Source organism: Chiroxiphia lanceolata, chromosome 1 (assembly GCF_009829145.1).
Source record: "Chiroxiphia lanceolata isolate bChiLan1 chromosome 1, bChiLan1.pri, whole genome shotgun sequence".
Classification (NCBI taxonomy): domain Eukaryota; kingdom Metazoa; phylum Chordata; class Aves; order Passeriformes; family Pipridae; genus Chiroxiphia; species Chiroxiphia lanceolata.
The window spans coordinates 96,429,912-96,450,248 of record NC_045637.1 but is presented as its reverse complement, the minus strand read 5'-3'; the positions used below and the strand labels follow the sequence as shown (position 1 = coordinate 96,450,248).

Here is a 20,337-nt window from a genome sequence, read left to right as displayed (position 1 = left end):
TCATGATGGTTATTGAGCCTCCAGCACTTAGAGAAATACATCAGACTTCAGCTGTATAAATTATTAAGTTGCATAAATGAAAACCACAAAAGACCTGTTTTTCTGTACTTGCTGTACATGAAGAGAAGGCTATCCAGCTGAACAGTAATTAATGCCTGTAAAGCATCCAAATAAAAGATGTGAACATCAGATGAGAATCTATTTCAAAAACGCTCTTCAGGTCTCAAAGATCCTAGTATCTGACATTTAAGACATCCTTCTTTCATAATAATTTTAAAAAATAATAATTAATATACTTTGAACATATCAGTTAAAGGTCTCAGATTTCCAATAAAATACGCAGGAAGTAAAAAATGCGACATAAAAATAGGTGCCAACTGTGTTACATTGCTCTTATTAACAAACACCCAATGCACAGAACAGAACCCTAATATAGGAAAACACACAACAGCCCCCTTCCACTATGTCAGTATTTTGGTCACCTAGTTGCACACTGCAAGCAAGGACTTGTAGGTGGAGCGTTATGAAGGTGGTGCAGTTCTAAGCCATTGGATAAGGTAACAAATACCCTCTGAGAGGCTGTGCCCTTTGCCCCTACTCTCTCCAGCTCCCAGCAGCTGCATTTTGCCAATGGCATGATTAAATTCTGAATGGCAACAAAGCCATAAGGAGCAATGTAAATGTAAAAGCAAGCTACCACAACTGATTAGCAGCAGTGGATGCAGCAGCTGACAGGAAACAGCCATCAGGGTCTGCCTCCTTTAGAGCTCACTTGGTTACTCCACATAAGCCAACTATGCAAGCAATCCCCCTTTTGCACTGTCTTTTGTAGAATGATGAAATAAAGAAATCATTTGAAATGTTACCACAAATCATTCATTTTAGCCTAGTTTGCTACTGGTAAAATACACAGCATTTCTCATGAATGAGCAACAGGTTGTTGTTATTCCATAATTTGATCCATTTTAAGAGTTGTTCAGACTGTTTAGTGAGAGTAATCTATTTTCATAGATTAACAGACTACTGCAGAAATGGTATACTCCACCACTGATCCTTCCTCAAACACCAGTGCGAAATGACATTGAGCTGCTGACACAAATTCTAACATATTCATGTTCTAAACATACTAAAAGAGAAAAAAATCCAAGCAACTTTTAATGAGAGTCTCCAAAATGGCAAGAGATAGATCTCAGAACTGGCTTATGGCTAGTAATTCACATTCTGGAACATATCAAATTTCATCCTTCTATATTCTTATAATAAGGAATGAATTTAACATTGTAGGAATTTTACAGCTGTGAATAAATTATTGGGCTTTGCAAAATCAGTGGAAGTGTTTGCCATCAACTCTAAAAAATACAGTAAACCCAGAAGTATACCCAGAACACAGTGAGTATTCTCTTACGACCGAAGTGACATTCCCTTGCTGTTCTGTATATTATTATATAACAATTATTTTGTTTAGTACTGAACTGTACATTTCCACATGCTTTACCTTACAGTAGGAATGTAAGCAGACAGTGGTACCAACTGCAGTAGGAATAGTGATTCAACATCCATGTCCCAAGAAGCACAGTACCATAACACAGCACAGTCAACCTCCTCAGTTTGGTCCTTGTGCAACACTTAGGCTGAGTGACTCAGACACCACACAGCAATGTAGTGCACCACACTAAATTACATGCAGACAGAAAAGACCTATCACATGACTTCGGATATCAATTGCATAATATGTTTAATTGCTGCTTTCAGAACAAATCAGAAGTTAGTGCATAGGTTATTCTGTACCTTTAACATGTGAATTGATAGCAGGCCACAACACAGAACAACTTACTCTGCAGCTCAGGGACATAACAGTAAAGTAGATAAGCAAGTGATGATCTAATATTATTTTTCAGATGCCAAATCAAATACATTAGGATCAAGTTTACTTTAAGGCTACAGGCATCATTTACATGCAAACCCAAAAGCAGCAGTCCTTGAAATATAAGAGTACTATAAAACACTAAGTTGGATGACAAGTGAAGTCTAATACCTTAAACTGACCACTCTCAGTTCCCGTTTCTTTTGTTTGTGGCTTTCTCCCCCTCTATCCCTTCGATCTCTTGTGCCCCAATTTCCCATTTTTAGTATTACCATTTTATTACTGTTGAGAAAAAGAAGAATGTAAAGAAGGGAATAAAAATATATACACTGCTATTTGAGAAGCACTGCTAACATGGATAAAAATGCTCCACCAAGTCTCTGAAATGAAGCAGCGTGCTCTACGTAAAATACAGGAGTGTACAAAAAAACCAGGTACGACACACTGTTTGCATTAAGTGATTTCTGTCCACATATGCACTCAAGGAAGTCAATCAAGACTTTCAGTCCTACTGTTTTCTTATTGCCTTAATATCACGGTATAAATCAAGTATTCTTGCCATTTTCTATATATGAAAGAAAACTGAAAACCTCAGCTCCTTTATACTTTTTCCATACTAATCACCTGAGGATTGAAATCTCCACTTTGAGACTCTTGCTATTCCAGTCAATGGAGTTAAAGGTAATTAAAATAGGTAGATGTTCTTTCTGTTTCAGAGTGAAGGACACAGAAATTTGCCCAAACACTGCCGACCATTTCCAAGCATCAGAATTCCTATGTTCTAATCCTGGTTTTGGAGGTTTGGAACAAAGGTGGCTCCTCTGGCATTCATCCCTTTCTTCCCAAACTTTTAAAGAAAAAAGTCTTCTGTCTGACTCTTTATGTAACCCTGTTCCATTCTTCTTGCTGAGACACTCTAGGGTTTTCAAGGTGTTACTCTATTTTCTATCTTTTGCTACTTTTCTTCCTATGTTCAGAGATGACAGCACATAGAGAGAAAAACATCAACACTATAGTACATGTTTTCCCTTGTGGCCTGCTCCCAAGAGTTCTCCTGTACACCAAGAGAGATTCTCATACTTCATGGGAAGCTGGTAGATAAGCACTTTCTTGGACAGAAGCTCTGCGTCAGGGGACAAACTAAGCATGGGGAGTACTTACTACCTGCAGGTGACAGCATTCTCAATTTTATCCCATACAAAGAGTAGTTTTTAGGAGGATTAACCACAGCAGACTATACTCCAGTAAAAACTGCTACATAAACCTTTTTCTTATAATTCACTGACATTTGTCATTAACAGCCACATAACAGTTTGCAAGGTTCTGCTTTTATCCCAGATCCTTCAGGCGTAAAGCCACAGAAAACCATTCTTCTCAAATAGACTATGAACATCAAATTATCCATTTAATAAGAAAAACATACAAGCGAAGGTACTGGGTTCTTGCATAACAGTGTAGCAGCAGGATAAAGTCAATGCCCTTATGAAGAAGCACTGAACACAAATGAAGTTGAACTTAGAAATGTCAACCTTTGAGGGGGAACAGATAAGAATGGCTTACTAATGCTACTACAAGATGTTGGACAACCAAATTTATTGATGTTCAAAAAATGTGTCAAGGCAGGAGAAGTGGTATCACTTTCTGGGAACTCATGAATCTGCTCCAGCCACTCTATTTCACTCCAAATAAGGAACTGGAGGGAGTGGTGTCCTTTTTTAGTAAATATTTTTTCAAAAATTATCCCCATAAAAAGGGGGGAAAGAGAAGAACAAGCATAGATAAGCCTTTTAAACACAGAGAAGTAAATTTGGTCACAAAACACCAGGAAGAAATTTTGTGTGAGGAGAGAATAAGAAAGAGAGGGAAAGTGATTTTGCCTCAGTTTACCAGAACAGAAATATTATTCTCTCCTTCAAGGCTCACCAGTAAGCCCATTTTCAAATAACCGAAACACATACACACAAAAAGAAAAATAATAACCGTTCTTAGATTTTCATTTGTTAAAAAAGAACAAACCAACACAACAAACCAATAACAAAAGCACAAAACACAAGACATGTAGTAGTTAGCTTTCAGGCTAGTTAAGAATTAGGGTAAAAAAAATATTATTTTGATGAACACTGGATAGTTACTATGAAGTTTTACTTCTGATGTTAAAACTTCACAGCAGATGTAGAATTCCATAATATAAGGCAAAAATAAAAGTCTTTTGAATGCTGTTTGTAAGGATTAGCAACACTAAAACTATTTTTATACTAATCTGAAGTGCACTAGGCAGATTACATGCTATAGCTCCTTTAGAGAGGCTACTGATTTCTCAGGAGTTCCATTTAAGATAATTTCTACTCATTTTGATGTACTGTGTACATTCTGAGTGCATATGTATATTGCAAAGTCTAAGTAATTTTAATGTTTCAATCTTAGTACACAAAATATATTCTCTTGAATTTATTTCCATCTCCCTCCAACTATACTGTGTTTTTTTAATTTTACCCCCAAAATCTCTTTTCACTGATGGAAACAGGTCACATTTGCAGAAGGGCTGCATTAACAATCTTGCTTTGTATGAAGAGCAAAGCTGCAAAAGCAACTCTGAATTTAGATAACAAAAAACTGTTCTGCACTTTAAATAGGTAAGAATGAGAACACTCTAAAATGCCAGACAAAATAAATAAATAACCTTAGTTTGTTAATTTCCCTCTTGGTTAATTAACACCTATAAATGACCTTTACCATTGACAAGTCCAACTTCATCCAGAAAGCCAAGGTTTAAGAATATCTATCCAAATAGGATTGATTACTGATTACAGCATTGTGAGGAGCACAATTCAATCTGATTTTTTTTTTCCTTTAAAGGCTGGAACTGCATTCCTGAGTAAGCTGATGTGACTGCCAATGAGGCAAAATGCAGAGAGCCATTACACTATAATGTTGATGTTACCATTTCTACATTTATCTAAAGCACAGAACATATATCATTTCAGGCTGAAATTAAACCTTGCCAGAAATAATTTTTCTTTATATTGTTTGGAATTAAAAACATATTGAATTGATCCATTAAGAAAATTCTATGCTCTCTATCTTTGTGTTTTTCAGACTGTGTCTGCATCCTTAGGCAATGAAACAATTTTTACAATTGTAATAAAACAACTAAGTGTTGACTTTAAGTTAAGAAAATTGTTGCTTGAATGACTAAATACTTCAGCAAACACAATAAATCCTTCTAAGTTTAATATACAGATCAAATCCATGCTTGAACAGGTACATAAATTTCACAATTTTTCATATGTAAGTTTGCTTAAACTTATTTCAGTTTTAGTCTTCTGCTGAGCGTTTATAGAGCAGGTCTGCATCTCCAAATTTTAATATTCATTCAGTGAAAAAGCATCTACCCTTAAGCACGAAAACTAAAAATTTGCCATTAGAAAAACCAAGTTTATAGTACAAAGTAGAGCAGCAAAGTTATTCTCCAGCAAGAAATACTACTGAAGCACTTATCTATATTTCAATGAAGAGAGGACTGATAAAAGTCAAGCCCATGTGTTTCTTGCTTATTTCTGGACATAGGAGTTTCAGTCTGACAATGTAAATTGAGAATCATAGATCTCAGTGTTTGCTTTCTCCCAGGGCCAGAAGACAACAGCATCATTGAACTAAATTCTAAACAAGTACATGGTACAAGAAAATCTTAATTTTATTTGTTTTCAAAGAGCAGCAGAGAGAAACAATGTGCCATTTAAAACCAGTCTCAAACAGTATTTGAAACAATTCTTTCCTAAAGCAGAAGAGGAGGCATACTTATTTCCTCTCAAGTTTGCAGCAATAGCACAATCTATCAATGTAATTTCAATTTTGTTTCAGCAAGTTAGGTACAAAAATTTTTTTTTTAATGTTCAAATCTTCAATCTCTCAACAGTAATATATCTTCTAATCTCAAAGACTATTTTAGACTTCCTTTGCCCTCTTTTTGGTTCCTAATGCTACACACCCTACCTAACATGTAATTGCTACTATCAAGCTTGAGAAAACACAAGAAGATTCCCAAATACACAGAGGAGGAATGTACTGACTACTGTTTGTCTACCTTCTGTAAGGCTAACTAGCATGAAATATCACCTACAGGCAGCGTCTCATCTTGCAGAAGTATGCAAACCAATCTACCCCCATGGTAGAAAATACAGAGACAGTACAATGCTAACTTCACAGAAAAACAGAGTTAAAATTAAGTGTTAAAAAATTATGACAACCATTTTTTACACTGCAGTACTGCATTTTATCACTTGGTCATGTGTGATAGCCTTAAGTGTCTTTCTGTTTTCAGTTCCCAAATGCATCCTTACTGGTCATGTTACATGTTGGCTACTGCTTTAAACAAGGTTGTTCAGTCCATAGAGAAAAAAGCCTCATGCCAGTATTATTGCTGAAGAATTGATACACACAAGAATCATTTACACATTTACAGATTAATTTAAAAAGACAGTTGATGCGGAGTTGATGCAGCTGATGCAGAAAACAGACCCTAGAGAAAGTCTTCCCCTGCTCAGTTTGCATTCAATGTCAGTTTGCAGCATTAAAATCTTTTACATTTTTAAGATATTCTACAGAGCAATTACCAAGGCACAGGCATTTAAAGTAAGTAATTTTACACATACTATATTAAACCTCATTCTTCACATTTACTAGACTCCAATAAGCTAACTATGATACAAAGAACTAAATGCTTCCAAGAAACAAATGAATATACATATTTAGAATACTGAACATCTTCATAGGTCAGTGACTCCTGGAAAGGCCTTTGGACAACTACTGAGTACAGTTTTGTTAGACATGCATCACCTCGTTTATCAATGGCAGATAAAATGTTACTTAAAAGCATGATTTCTAAACAGAATAGAATAGACTATTTCTGTTGGAAGGGATCTACAGTGATCACCAAGTCCAACTGCCTGACCACTTCAGGGCTGACCAAAAGTTAAAGCATGACATTAAGGGCACTGTCCAAATGTCTCAAACGCTGACAGGCCTGGGATATCAACCACTTCTCCATAAAGCCTGTTCCAGGGCTTGAACCACCCTCTTGGTAAAGAAGTGCTTCCTTATGTCCAGTCTAAATCTCCCCATAAGTGCTCCTAAGCTAATTATTTTAGATAGTATTTAGATAATTCAGTATATTCTAGATTCTATTATTTGGATTTTGTTCTGTTAAGTTTGTGTACGTTCGTGCATACACAATGTTTTGCTTCTTAGTGCTTCATGAAAATTTTAGGTTTATTTAGGTTCTCACTGAAGATGATATAACACAGCATTTAAATGTTAGCAGCTGTAACATTAAAGGTGATATATGCAGTAGTAAGAACCATGCTGCAGCTTGTCAACATGCAGCTGGATCTCTTTGCTCTAGGTTTATCTGCTTCCTAATCTTGCTGATGAAAATTTGGAGCAACTCTTCTAATATTAAGAATAATTTTGAAAATACTGGGGAAATTTTAAACACAAATCCTTTTATGCTTTATCATAGCTTCTGTGTGAAATATTCAAGCAAAAAATTTTTAACAAACTTTTACTAAAAATCTCATACAACTCTCATCTCATACAATCTGCTGAATTGGGGTAATGCATGTTACGTTTATGCGTAGTCCCCTATCAATTTACCACATTAATTTAATTTTAAACACTTCTGAGAATTATTTGTTAGTCAGAAGTTGTTCAGAATTCTTAAGAGAAAGATTCTATTACTAAAGGGCTCATCTTTGTATCAGATGGAACAGAAAATAACTATGTACCATAAACATTCCGGTTCCATTTTACTCTATTATTTTAAAATGCATGTTACAAAGATTAAAATAATAAATGGCCATTTTAATCTACGTAATGGTACATATCACCTGTCTCTGTCAATGAGACATTTAAAAGCATCTCTTTATTAGAAACACAAATCAATACACTCAGGGGACTGCAGTAACTGCTTCAAGCAATTTGTATTATCATTTCATTCTTGATGTTCCTACTCAGAGCAACTTATTATGAATGGCGTGAAAATGGCAACCTGTCACAATTGATTTTTTTTTCTAAACCTCTTGCAATAATTTTTTCCCTTCTTAATATAATTATCTTCTTACTAAACACAGGTCTAGGTTGTAAGATACAGTCCATAGCTGAAGTTTTATTTCTTTATAATTGAGGGCCCTCCCCAACTTACATTAGAAACATTACTGATTAAGTGAAGAGCTATTTGCCTTGTTTAGAACTGAAAGAACCTTGTACAGAGGGAAGCACTCAAATTTCTGGTATCTTTTTGACAGAAAAATCTCTTGACAATGTTTTCATTGCTTGCAAAAATCCCTGAAATAGTGTTCTGTTCTGGGTACTGAATGGAATTTCACTTACTGTGTTCTACCTTCTCTGGAACCCAAATACATTTTAGTAGTCTGTTATAAACACTCCTGAAAACTACTGTGTAGCTTTAGCCAAATACTTTACAGTAAAATAATCTGAGAGAAATGAAGTGAGAATTAGTATTTAGTTGAGACAGAAGTACAAAACTATGAAGATGCACATTGATACTTCAAAGACAAATGCCTCCATTAGTACCTGTAACGCTCCAAGCTAAAGGAAGAATAATTTTACTTCCAAAAGGAGACTGCAGCAGAATTCACTTCTTGTACCAAAATTCAAATCAGTCCAGCAACATGAAATACATCAGAGCAAGAATCTGTAGATTTTTGGGCTTAGGTACATCTATGTTTAAGTTTTATGAAAACAGAAGTTGGAAATCCCACAGTAAGACTAACTTACCTTATTTTTTGGATTGGATGTGTTCATTACACTTCGTGTTTCCTTGCCTGTGTAAATAACAACACCAATTACAGTTCCTGAAAAACAAACAAACAAACAAACAAAAAGTAAAACAGAGGTGTCTAGCAAGTAAGAGAAAATTTGCTTGAATTAAAACTTGCAATAATTTACAGTTCCTTAAATCAATTGTATGAAAAAGCCCAAATACTTATGCGTAGTACTGTGAATGCTGTTTTTCATAATTGACAATGAAAGGATCATCATAACTTCTGTAATTAACATCCATAAAAATCATTACACGCTTTCCTTCTTTTTTATGGAAACAATACTTCCAATGTAACTGGTTAAAAATTCGTATTTCAACTTAAAATTGTCTCCAACTGTTTTCAGAAGTTAACACACAGCATAAACAACTGCGCAAGGAATACAAAAATGAGTAAAATGGTGCTGAATACATCACACACAAACGGCCTACTATCTCTGTCATCTCCAGTGAAAATCTAGTTCATCCTACTAATCACTTTGATAGAATCTGATACAAAAATATTCTCCTGTTCATTAACTTATAAAAGTGATTCCCAAGTTTCAATTACCTTTTAGTCAATTTTTACAGGATGGTTCAGGAAAATTTGGCTTCAGCATCACTAAATAAATTTTTATAGTGAAGAAAATTTTAGGGGTTTTATTAATATGCCACTATAACACTTTCTTGTATAAAACAATCCCCTTATTTCTATTACTTTATCGAGTGACCCGAAATGGCTTTATGGCAGTACAACCAATAACATGATTTTTTTTTGGAGGTCATTATGCTACAAAGAAATAATTAATGCAACTTGTCAGAAACTCCCTGCTCAAATAAGTTTTAAAAAAAAAAAGTATTATATGTTTGTCTGACATTAACTTGTCTGGGGCAATCAGGACCACATGCAAGATCTGCTACTGGTCTTGCAGGTAATACTCAAAGAAAAAAAGATGATAGCTAAAAGATGTTGGCATTAAAGAAAAGAAGTTTCATTTACTCAAAAATAAGACCGTGTCCTGTTCCCAGATGGCAACTAAGGTCTATGCAGCTGCTCACTCACTTCTTCTCCCACAGTGTGCTACTGGTAGGATGGGGAGGAGACTCAGAAAAAAAAAAAAGAAAAAACTCTCCACTTTGTGGGTTGAGATAAGAACAGTTTAATAACAGAAACAAAGTAAAATATAACAACAATACTAGTAAGAGTAATGATAATATTAATGGTAATAAATACTGTAATAAAAAAAAAAGAAGAAAAACCCCAAGAGAAACAAGTGATGCATAGTACCATTGCTCACCACCTGCTGACTGATGCCCAGCCCATCCCCCAGCAGCGATCAGCCCCTCCCAATCAACTCCCCCAGTTTTTACACTGGGTATGAAGCTGTAGGGTACAGGATATCCCTTTGGTCAGTTTGTGTCAGCTGTCCTGGCCACACTCCCTCCCAGCTTCTTCTTGTGAAGCTCCTCCCTGTCAGAGCATGGGAAACTGAAAAGCCCTTAGTAAGCACTGCTGAGCAACAACTACACCATGAGTGTGTTTTCAACATTAGTCTCACACTGAATCCAAAACACAGCATTGTATCAGTTACTAGGAAGAAAATTAACTCTCTCTGTGTCAGTCAAAAAAAGAATGCAAACAAAAACTTTGAATCCACACACAAAACATCAGTATTATACATTACACCTTCTGGACACTTAAAAAAATGGTTTTTCTATTATTTTCCTCTCCATACTAAAGCTTTTTCTTACATTTTCCCTGGACAGGATAATTTTCCCAAAGCTAGTCTGCCTCTGCTGACAGTTTCACATGCAAATCTACACATTAACATATATGTAACGTGTCCCCAACACACCTCAAAATTTCCCCAATAGTCCATTGGTCCATAATTTCTGAATTTCACTGTTCTCCAATGAATGCCCATACATCCCTTTTGCGCATTTTATTTTGAAGTGATCCTCAAAACTGACCTCTGCCCAACTGTCACAATGCACTGGACAATATCTCGTAGGAAATCCCCTTCTGCACTCTCCAACAATCTCTGCCTTGGTAGCTCTTTAGTTCAATAGAAGTCGGGGAAGACTTCTACATCCCAGATGGCACCTTTCCGCTAAGTTTCACCTGGCTAGGCTGCTGCAGCTCAGGAAAACAAGCTGTCCTACTTGTCTCATATTTTGCTCCTTGAAAAGTTGGTTTCAAAGGTGAAAGTCAGATAAATTCCATTTTGAGTACTGAATTTGGAACAGAATTTTGATTAGATCTTACTAAACTGCTGCTTGTACTAAGATATTCATCTTAGATTTTAAACTTTTGTGGTATTAGCACCATATCAATGGTAAGTCAGAGTTCCTTAGACCTGAAGTATATTGGTGTAAGGAATTCCAAGCCTATTTTCAGTTTCATCCCACAGTGGTTGCACCAGGGACTGCTGTGGCCTATACAAAAAAGTGAATCCAATGTGGGGTTCCTGGAAGCATAGCTGCAAGCCTGGGCTTACTAAAAGCAATGACTCATGTATTTTTATGTATAGGGCCTCTGCAAACTGGGTCTCATGTCAGTTGAGCAAATAGGTAAAGACAGAGTGGTTAATGAAGGACGGAGAAGTTACGAGATACCACCAGAATAAATATGTGGGCCTGGGGAAAAAAAAAAAAAAAGCAAAAGTGGACTAGTGAAGAATTAACACACACAAATAGGCATACTCTGAATCCACTGTGTGATCATACCAATTTTTGGTATCTCCCAAGCACTATGTGAACCATATAAAAACTAGAGTGCATGCAAATTAATTAAAATCATGTGTAGGACTTGGCAGAAAATAGTGCTTTTTACAGCTGTGTAGTTATACAAATTGTTCTGATTTTATCTAAAGTAACTTCGCAAGACTGACACCTGCTGAAATGATGACAAAATTTCATTAATACAAATGTCCTTTTAATAGGTATCTCAGCAGGTTTCTCAGAAAACTGCATTATCTTCTTATCTTCTTTAGCATTTGAACCACACTGATCATTACTGCAAATGGAGAACAAAAAGCTGAAGTCCATACTGTAGTGGACCTTTTGAGGCTTTTTAAAATTTAACTGCTGACTTTCCTCTCTCCCTTTCTGAAAGGAAACCCACCAAAGCTTTCAATAAACACAAACACCACAGTCACTGATGCCACAGTCACGAATGAACTGAAAGATAAGTAATTTAATTAAAAATAAACTAAGGTTTTCAGAATACTTGATGGTTTAAATTATTTGCTTATATTTAAAATTCTTTTTCCGGTGACAGCAGTTTTTCAAGTTTTCACTAACCAAAATTTCCTTTCCTTCAGGCACTATTATTAATTCCACAGTAACACTATGAATGACAGACTCCATACCTTGCTGTTACCTTTTTGAAACCCACTGAAGTATTGCCTGTAAGTGGAAAAAGTCTGAATGTTTTTTCCTATCTCACTTATTAAAGAATAACAAAAGGATGACTGCATGCTGTGGACTTGAGAAAGGCTTTTGATTTCTACCCCTGCCAGAGGCTTCCAGTGTGATCCTGGCACATCAGTCTTTGTGTTTTCTATGGTCAGGATAAGCATCATACACACGGTCACCATATCTCTGCCAGGGCTTTGTAGCAAAGGGCGGAAAGGAAGCAGTGCATATGTGATAGTACTAGGAATCTCACTTTAGATATCTAAACTATCAATTTTGAAACTAGAACAACTGGGCATATATTAGGTGTGGCAAAATGGATTCCCTCCCCCCCGCCCATTTAGCTCACTGTATTAATTTGTTTGATCTAAAAAAGGATGTTCAATAGTTTATTCTTGAGTTGTTTGACATTACATGATTTTGTTAAACCAATTTTTATGGTTCCCAAAATTCAAAAAGAAAATAAAAATCTGAAACTATAGCAAATAGTTTTCTTGTCATTTGTACTGCTCTACTCAACAGGTGTTGGTGTTGGTTTTTTTTTTCCTGTAGAATCCATTATTGTAGTATCCTAATATTTTCAGAAGCTTTGGTAACCTGCATTCAAGATACTGTTGATAAGGTTCCTTGAAGCCTTTATAAACTTAAATTTACTGTTACTGCTCTGCAAAAATATTGATTTGTGGTCTCTCTCTTCTAGACCTGTCAGGGCATCAGCAACCACAGCTCAAGTTTTCTGAGGTACTCCCTATGCAATTGCCCAAACAGTTTTCCCAGCCTGACCTTGACCCTCCATATCACCTTGACAAATAGCAATTACATATATCTTGGAGATAGTGGGCTCTCCAATCTCATGCAATGGTGTTTACATAATACCTTGAAGAGAGTATCAGGAAATTCAGCATTTATTTAGTCACTGAAAGGAGAATCCTCTCACCCTACAATATGTCCTATGCAAAATCTTTTTGAAAAATTAAATAAGACTTTGTATCTGCAACTCAGCTATATATTCCTTTCTTGGACACCAGTGGTGTAGCTCTCTGTCTCCACTCCTGCGACTGACAGCATCAGTCAGCAGTATGTCCAGATAATCGCACGGGTTGACCAAGAATGCTTTGTCAAACCTACAAGGGGCTGGCAAGGACAGAACAGAGTCCCAATGGGTCACACATTTGCTTGGCTGAGTAACAGATGATGTCCAGGCTGCTTAAAGAGTACCAAAGGAAGCAGCCTTCCAAGCTAGACTGCATTAAAGACTATCATACTGAACAGTCTTAGGTTAAATGAAGAGATGTACAGTAAACATTGCAGGGTGGAACTCTACCCACTCCCAACTGGGCACAGGCTATAAACCCACTTTCTTGAATCCAAGTGGCAAAGTAATGGAATATTAGACTTGCACACAGACATGGTATACTATCTGGTTAAAAAAAAAAATCAGCATGTAACAGAACTGTAAACCTAGACACTAAAGAGACTGAAATAAGATGCAACTGTGGGTGAGGCGAGGTAGCTAACTACAGAGTAGAAAAACAGTGCAAACTTTCACATGCTATGGGCTTTTTATTCTTCCGTTTTCATGGGAATCCAAGTGGCGCTCGTCGGCAGAAGTTGTCCGCAAGCATAATTTTCCATTAAATTTTTCAGATATAATCAAGGACTGTGATACATCATAGTAAGGGAGGAGATGCAGAGGTGTCTGCAAACCTGTGTAGGCAGAGTCCACCTTTGATAGCCTGGCTGTGGCAGGTATAAGCAAGGCAGCTTATATGTGTTTATAATGCAGTCACATAGTGACAAGTGTTTTCATGCAGATTTTCAGTTGTCACAAATCTTGGAAATTCAATTATTAAGTCTACTTTAAAAAAAATACGAATTTAAGTAGCTTACAATCAAGCATCCTTAACTTAGCTATGTACATTCAAATTGGAAGTGGGATGAAAACAACTGAATGATACATTGTTATCAACCAAATCTAGGGCATTTTGACAATCTGTTAGATGTTTTGCCTTACAGTCTTTCTCATGACTACATGCACAGTGCACCTTATAATTGTCTTAACAGATAAGCAACAGACTGAAGACAATAATTTCCTACCTTTTGTTAAAGGCCTAATCCTACCAAATGCTAAAATAACCTCCACAGAGATGCTGAGTAATTCTTAAGATCCGGATTTATGATGCCATACAGAATGAGGAAATACCCAAATAGAATTCTTACATGCTTAATAGCTGCAATACTTACATGAGAGAAGCACGTTACCACGGTATTAAATTGTAGGTAATACACAAAATGAGGTTAAGTGAAATGAATGATATGTCAAAGTTCAGGTATAATTAATGTCACAAAATCAATTAGTGAAGGAATTATTTTTCTCTGCTACCTTAATTCAAGCCAACTTCTGTATGCATATCAGGACACCATTTTTAATTTCTTGATCATGCTATTTTTCCCTTCAGAAGGGGCTGCAGTCTTGAAGAGTCATTCAATATTTTCGCCTTTGTACCACCCAGTGAGTTTGCCCTGAGTCTCCCTTAGAGTCTTATTCCACTATTCAAAACTACGCTCCAACAAGAGAATTATCTTTTCTTTTGTTTTTCTACTGCCATTATTAATGAACTTAAGTCCTTCATAAGTAATTAGACTTTCACAAGACCCCTCAGAAGTGAAAAATCCTAAGATACTCTAAGGTATAAATTTTACGGAACATTGTTTTCATTAACATGGGTGCCAACTTTAGATGGCAGATCAAGAGGCCTCAGTCAATAGCTACAATTCTAAACAAAATCACCTATCTTGGAAATGAAAACATGAACAGCTTTCAATCAAAATTACTAATTCAGAATTAGTGAGTTTGCAAATGCATATTTTTTGAGCGTAGTTTTCCCCTGTACATGGATTTGAGGAAAGCAAACTCAAATATGCATGGTATTGAAATTTATAATTCATGAGAAACACCTTTTCAGGCAAAGTTACAGATCTTGGCTACGTAAGTTAAAAATCTAACTGAGGACAACTTTAGGCATCCATTTGACAGTTTTAGACAGAATAGTTTTCCAGTGCAATCAAGCCCAACAATACTAAGGATCAAAGAACATGACTACCTTTACAGACTCTGGAAAGGAGTGCTCGGTCACAGACTCCTTTGCAACCTTCTCAAAATTAATCTCTTTCCCACAGCCTTCCAGCAGACCCCTCACTGATGTAAGAAGTCTTCATAGTAGGGACTAACTTTATAATTTAGGTGGAGACCCTTTTTTATTTTCTTCCCCCCTCTCTCAGCTCATGTTTCCAGTTGTTCCAATTCCCATCTTAAATCTTAGTTCTTTTTAAAAAAATCATTTACCAATTCCTTATTCTCAGTCATTTTGTGCAGAAGAATAACCACAGCCCTTTTGACTTTTTTTACATAGAGCAAAAGTGAAAGAAAATAAATTTCTGCTCTCAAAAAAGAAACATTGCAATGGCTTGAAGGCCAATTACAGCATCTAGGAAATGTGAACTCTTTATAATATCTAGGACATATATGAAACATTACTAACATTTAGATCCTATTATTTTAAAATTAAATAACTGTATAACTGATCTATTCTTTCTGATTAGGATTTTGCCTGAAAGAAGATTTTAAGCATGGAGTATATAAAAAAAAACTCCTAACAAATGCAAAACCACTCTTGCTTTTTAGCAAGAAGAAGCATCCACAGTGCTTCTGAGAGCACCTTACAACCTGAAGTTTTAACTAAATCAAAAAGGTCAGTGACTTCAGTGGGGTACGAAGGGTAGCACTACTGAAAGAGCAAAATCTAAGTAAAAAACCCCCAAAGCTATTAAGGAGGATTAAAAACGCATGAATATATTTTGAGTAACATGATGAAATCAATGAGAAGGCAGAAAAGCAAGAATTTAATAGCCTGGAAGACAAAGACATTTTACAATGTGAAATATTAATGGCTTTTGAAAAATAAAGATATGCTTCCACAGAAGTTTTTAGATTCATTATCAGCCTTTCTATTGCAACACTTACCTGAAGCAACAACAGTGCTTGCCCATAATGTATTTTCTATGCTTAGGCTTTCATGAACTGCAGGATCACTGTCTTCCTGTTAAAAACATGAACACCTAATAAGTAAATCACCATCACAAAGTGTTAAGAACCATGCCAAACCATCTGAGTAACCTGCACAGGATGCTTGCATCCTTGTATCAATCACCGTATAACAGCATTCATTGCACATACTTTGTCTGTATACACACAAATAATTTTCCAAAAAGTGAAATAATGATTGAAATTCATACTACTTAAATCCAACTATATTCAAAGATCTAAAGTAAAAATGTTTTAAAAGGAACATATTCTTTTCTCAGATGGATCAAACTGCAGAACAGTTTACTGTAGCAAGCAGTTAAAGGGAATTATGAAAGTTAACCACCAAAAATTAATACCCTGTTCTCTATTTAAATAATCTACAATTCATACAATAAATCATGGTCATCATCATTTTGTACCCGATCAACATGATATCAACTTCAGGGAAGAATATTTAGACTTCTAAAAAGAAATGCAGGCTTTTGTTGTCTTAGCACACACTTACAAAATATATATTCCATGGGAAAATACTTCCAATAGAAAATTGATTCCATGATTACTTTAAACTTTCTTTTTTTTCCCCTCCCGTCTCTCCTCCCAAGCAATAATGATCCACAGATTGTAAACAATCTCTCATAATCAATTTGGAGCATGTACAGATTTGTTACTCATTAGCAGCTGTGGAATGTGCTGTTTACAACTGCAGGAAACTTTAGGAGGTAGAATAATCAGGTGTATTTGATCAAACTACAGATTATGCTAAACATATTGCAGGAAAAGGGGATGACTGATTTATGAAAGTACACAATAAATTCTACAAATTGTCAATAATCAAAACCTACAGCTATTTTTCATCTCTAGTCTGAAACAACCACCAAACACAGTATGAGCTGCATAGAAATTTCTATTTCTAAAAAAGAAAAATCTCAAACTAAACAGATATGTTTTTGTGCATACTTCAAAAGACCCCTACACAGCAAGGAAACTACAGCTCGTATTGTCTTAAGTGAGGAAAAAAATCATTGTTTAAAAGGCATAGAGAACCATTCTATCAAAAACAGAGGGAAAGAGAGGGAGAACATGGAGTTAGCCCTAAGAAGAACACCACAAATTTTGAATCAAGACTTAAATTCTGATGATCCTGAGATTAGCTCAGTTGGTGAGAGCGTGGAGCTAATAATGCCAAGGTTGCAGGTTGTATGCCTGTACAAGCCATTCATTTAAGATTTGGACTTGATGATCCTTGTGGGCCCCTTCCAACTCAGAATATTTTGTGATTCTGTGAAGAATCATCATTGTTCTATAAAATTAGCCTTAAATTAAAAAAAAAAAGAATAATTTTTTAATTCTTACCTAAAGAATTAATACTGCAAGAATTATTTGCTTTACCCCTAACTCATAATGCTTAGGTTCCTGGTTTGATTTACAGTTGTTCCCGAATTATTTGAATTCTGGGATTATTTTGGCCTTCTGAAAGTCTCAATAAGCAGTGTACAGACATATAAGTCTAAAAAGAAATCATCCAAAACCACAAGTTTTTCCAGAGGAAGATGTCACTTATATAGTCAAAATACCAACTGTGGCAGCTTGGGGCATGGCAGTCAGTGCAAAGAATGCCATCTATACCACTGTTCTATACCTGTAATGTTGAAACACAACCATATCCAGTGGTAAGTTTTCACATGAGGTTTCATCAGCTGTTTCTACAAGGTTAGAAACTGGAAACAAACTGGTCATATGTGAGCTGAAAACAGTTATTAAATTTTTTCATTCCTGTCATGGACTTTTCAAGAATTGCTGAATCTAACAGGACAACTTTCCTAAAATTCTTTCATATCAGCCAATTCGGATTAGCCACTTGTGACAAGAGTAAAAGGCTGCCACTTTCAACCCAAATGGTGAGCCTGGCACCAAACAAGAGTCTTAATTTCACATGACTTGCCATGAGATCCACAGATTTTTCTCAGTCAGCAACACACATGCTAACCTTGATTACTTCTTATCATCCACAAACTGTTCTGCATAGTTCAAATTGTTTCAACTTGCTTGACTTTTACAATTCTACTTATCATCAGCTGACAAAGTTTCCACTTAAGGTCTGCTGGGTTGAATTTCATTTGGCAGCTCTACGTTTATTGATCTTTGAATTCTGAATTAAATTCATTACCAGAATAGTGCAGTTCAGTATTGTATTCAAGTTTCTATACAGGTTTGGTTTTTTCATCCATGTGCAGTATTGATCATAGAGGTTTAAACTGTCTACAGTTCTTATTTGGAAACTAGTCTGTAGCTCTTGCATGTGCAGAGAAAAAGGAAAGATGAATAGTAAAATAAAAATTGAATATATGCTACTCCCAGTCCTGAATTCTTAATATAGCTGACCAAGGACCATGACAAATTTCAAGAAGTCATTTAAAAGGTAACAAAGCTACAACTTATTACAAATTTTTGCAAATAATGACAGAGGCCTTTGAGTCTAAGCACCTAATTGACCTCTATTTGACCTCTTCTAGCTCTGTTTCTGCCTGACAGGATCCAGCACAACAACACCCACCAACTTTTGTAGGAAAGTGGAATACACATTAGTTTATTTGCACCATTGAAAGAGATTCCTTCCCCACACCAATCCCACAGTTAATTCTTCTGGTTATGTTCCTTTTACTGGCACATGTGTTTTAAACAGGGTCAGATTTGGTTCTAACCATGTTAGTTCCCTAGTCAGGCTGCCTGTATAGCTGTTACAGCCAGTAAGGAAGGCAAATAAAAAGGATTTGTAAAAGACAATATCATTCCCTTCAGTGGCAACATAAAATTAAGCCAGATTGAAATGAGCACAACTACTGATTGCTTCAAAACAGGCAATTCTTTAACAGCAAATATGAAGCAAAAAATGACTCAACATTCTTGCTGCTAAAATACAAGACTTATCCAGGAAAAGGCACATAATTAGCCTCAGGTCAGAGATTCTACTCATAAATGAATACAGCTACCTGCATCAGGCTTTTCATCTATATTGGAAAAAATTATATATATTATATATTGTATAGTTCTGTATCATAGGAAAAAAAAGGTTATTAAAATAGTTGAACTAAACTCAATGAAATTCATTCTCCGAGATTCCTATTAGACTATAAAGAAATAAGACATTCCCAAACTAAATGAAGAGACTGAGGTGACATCTCAGAGCTGCAATATAGGAGAAATTAAAGGAAAATATTCATAAGGGAATGGTGAAAGAAGAACACAAATTTAAACAAAAACCAGCCAAGGTTAAAAGCAGAAGACAGAATATCCATGTTTCTACGCAGAAGCAGTAAGCAAAGGCTAAATAATACTCGCCATGCCAGTACACACTGATGTAAGTACTCTACTCTTCAGGCTCCAACTAGTAAAAGCTGGGTTAAGAAGTAGGGCTACCTTTTACTGCTTTTCAACAGATGTGATTTTCTCATGTTTTTTCAGCATTGATAAAATAGTTTCCTAATGTATCAAGCCTACAGAGGAACATCAGACAGAAGAGAAACTCTCGTACTTACATCTGTGTACATCCTTGTCCTTTGCATCACTATTTAAAGATAAGCTCAGTCAAGACATGGATGATCCCCTCAGAGCAAATAAAACAATCTGACAAATTTTCAAAAAACACTAATGTAGCTCAATATTGTTTCCTGATAGGTTGTCCGGAAGAGGTGAGAGGAAGAGAGAAATTAATTTATGCCATTATTTAAAGGCCAGACATGATCCTTCCTGCATGTTCATGCAAGGACACACTCATTTTCATGCACTGACTGCATGTAACACATTAAAATCCATGGAGAACAACAAAAAACTTCATATGAAGCTGGCAGACATCAATAGAGTACAGCAGAGCTTTTACAACTCCTGACACAGTTACACAGGTGTACTGCAAAAGGTATCTGCTGTCAGCTATCAGGTTTTTTGTGGCTGTATTTCTTACGGAGAAGTACTTAAGAGAATTTGCTCCCTCATAAAAACTCCAGCGCTGTGCATCTACTTTTCTGGTTTGTTTTATGGTCACGCACTTTTTGAAATTATCTAAGTTTGTCTTTTACATTGTTAGTACTCTGTCTTCATAATGAGGGAAAAAAAAGAAAAAGAAAAATCAATGTGCTATTACCCTGTCAACCTAGC

General features: G+C 35.8%; 1 protein-coding gene across 1 annotated transcript in view; it reads right to left on the bottom strand.

The window, feature by feature from the left end:
- Positions 1-20,337, bottom strand: part of ATP9B (ATPase phospholipid transporting 9B (putative)) — a 156,606-nt gene that overhangs the window by 62,424 nt on the left and 73,845 nt on the right. The window contains exons 10-11 of the mRNA XM_032684665.1: positions 16,123-16,198; positions 8,660-8,736 (exon numbers count right to left, since the gene is read on the bottom strand). Coding sequence (XP_032540556.1) covers positions 8,660-8,736; positions 16,123-16,198 — 153 coding nt within the window. The remainder of the gene's footprint in view (positions 1-8,659; positions 8,737-16,122; positions 16,199-20,337) is intronic.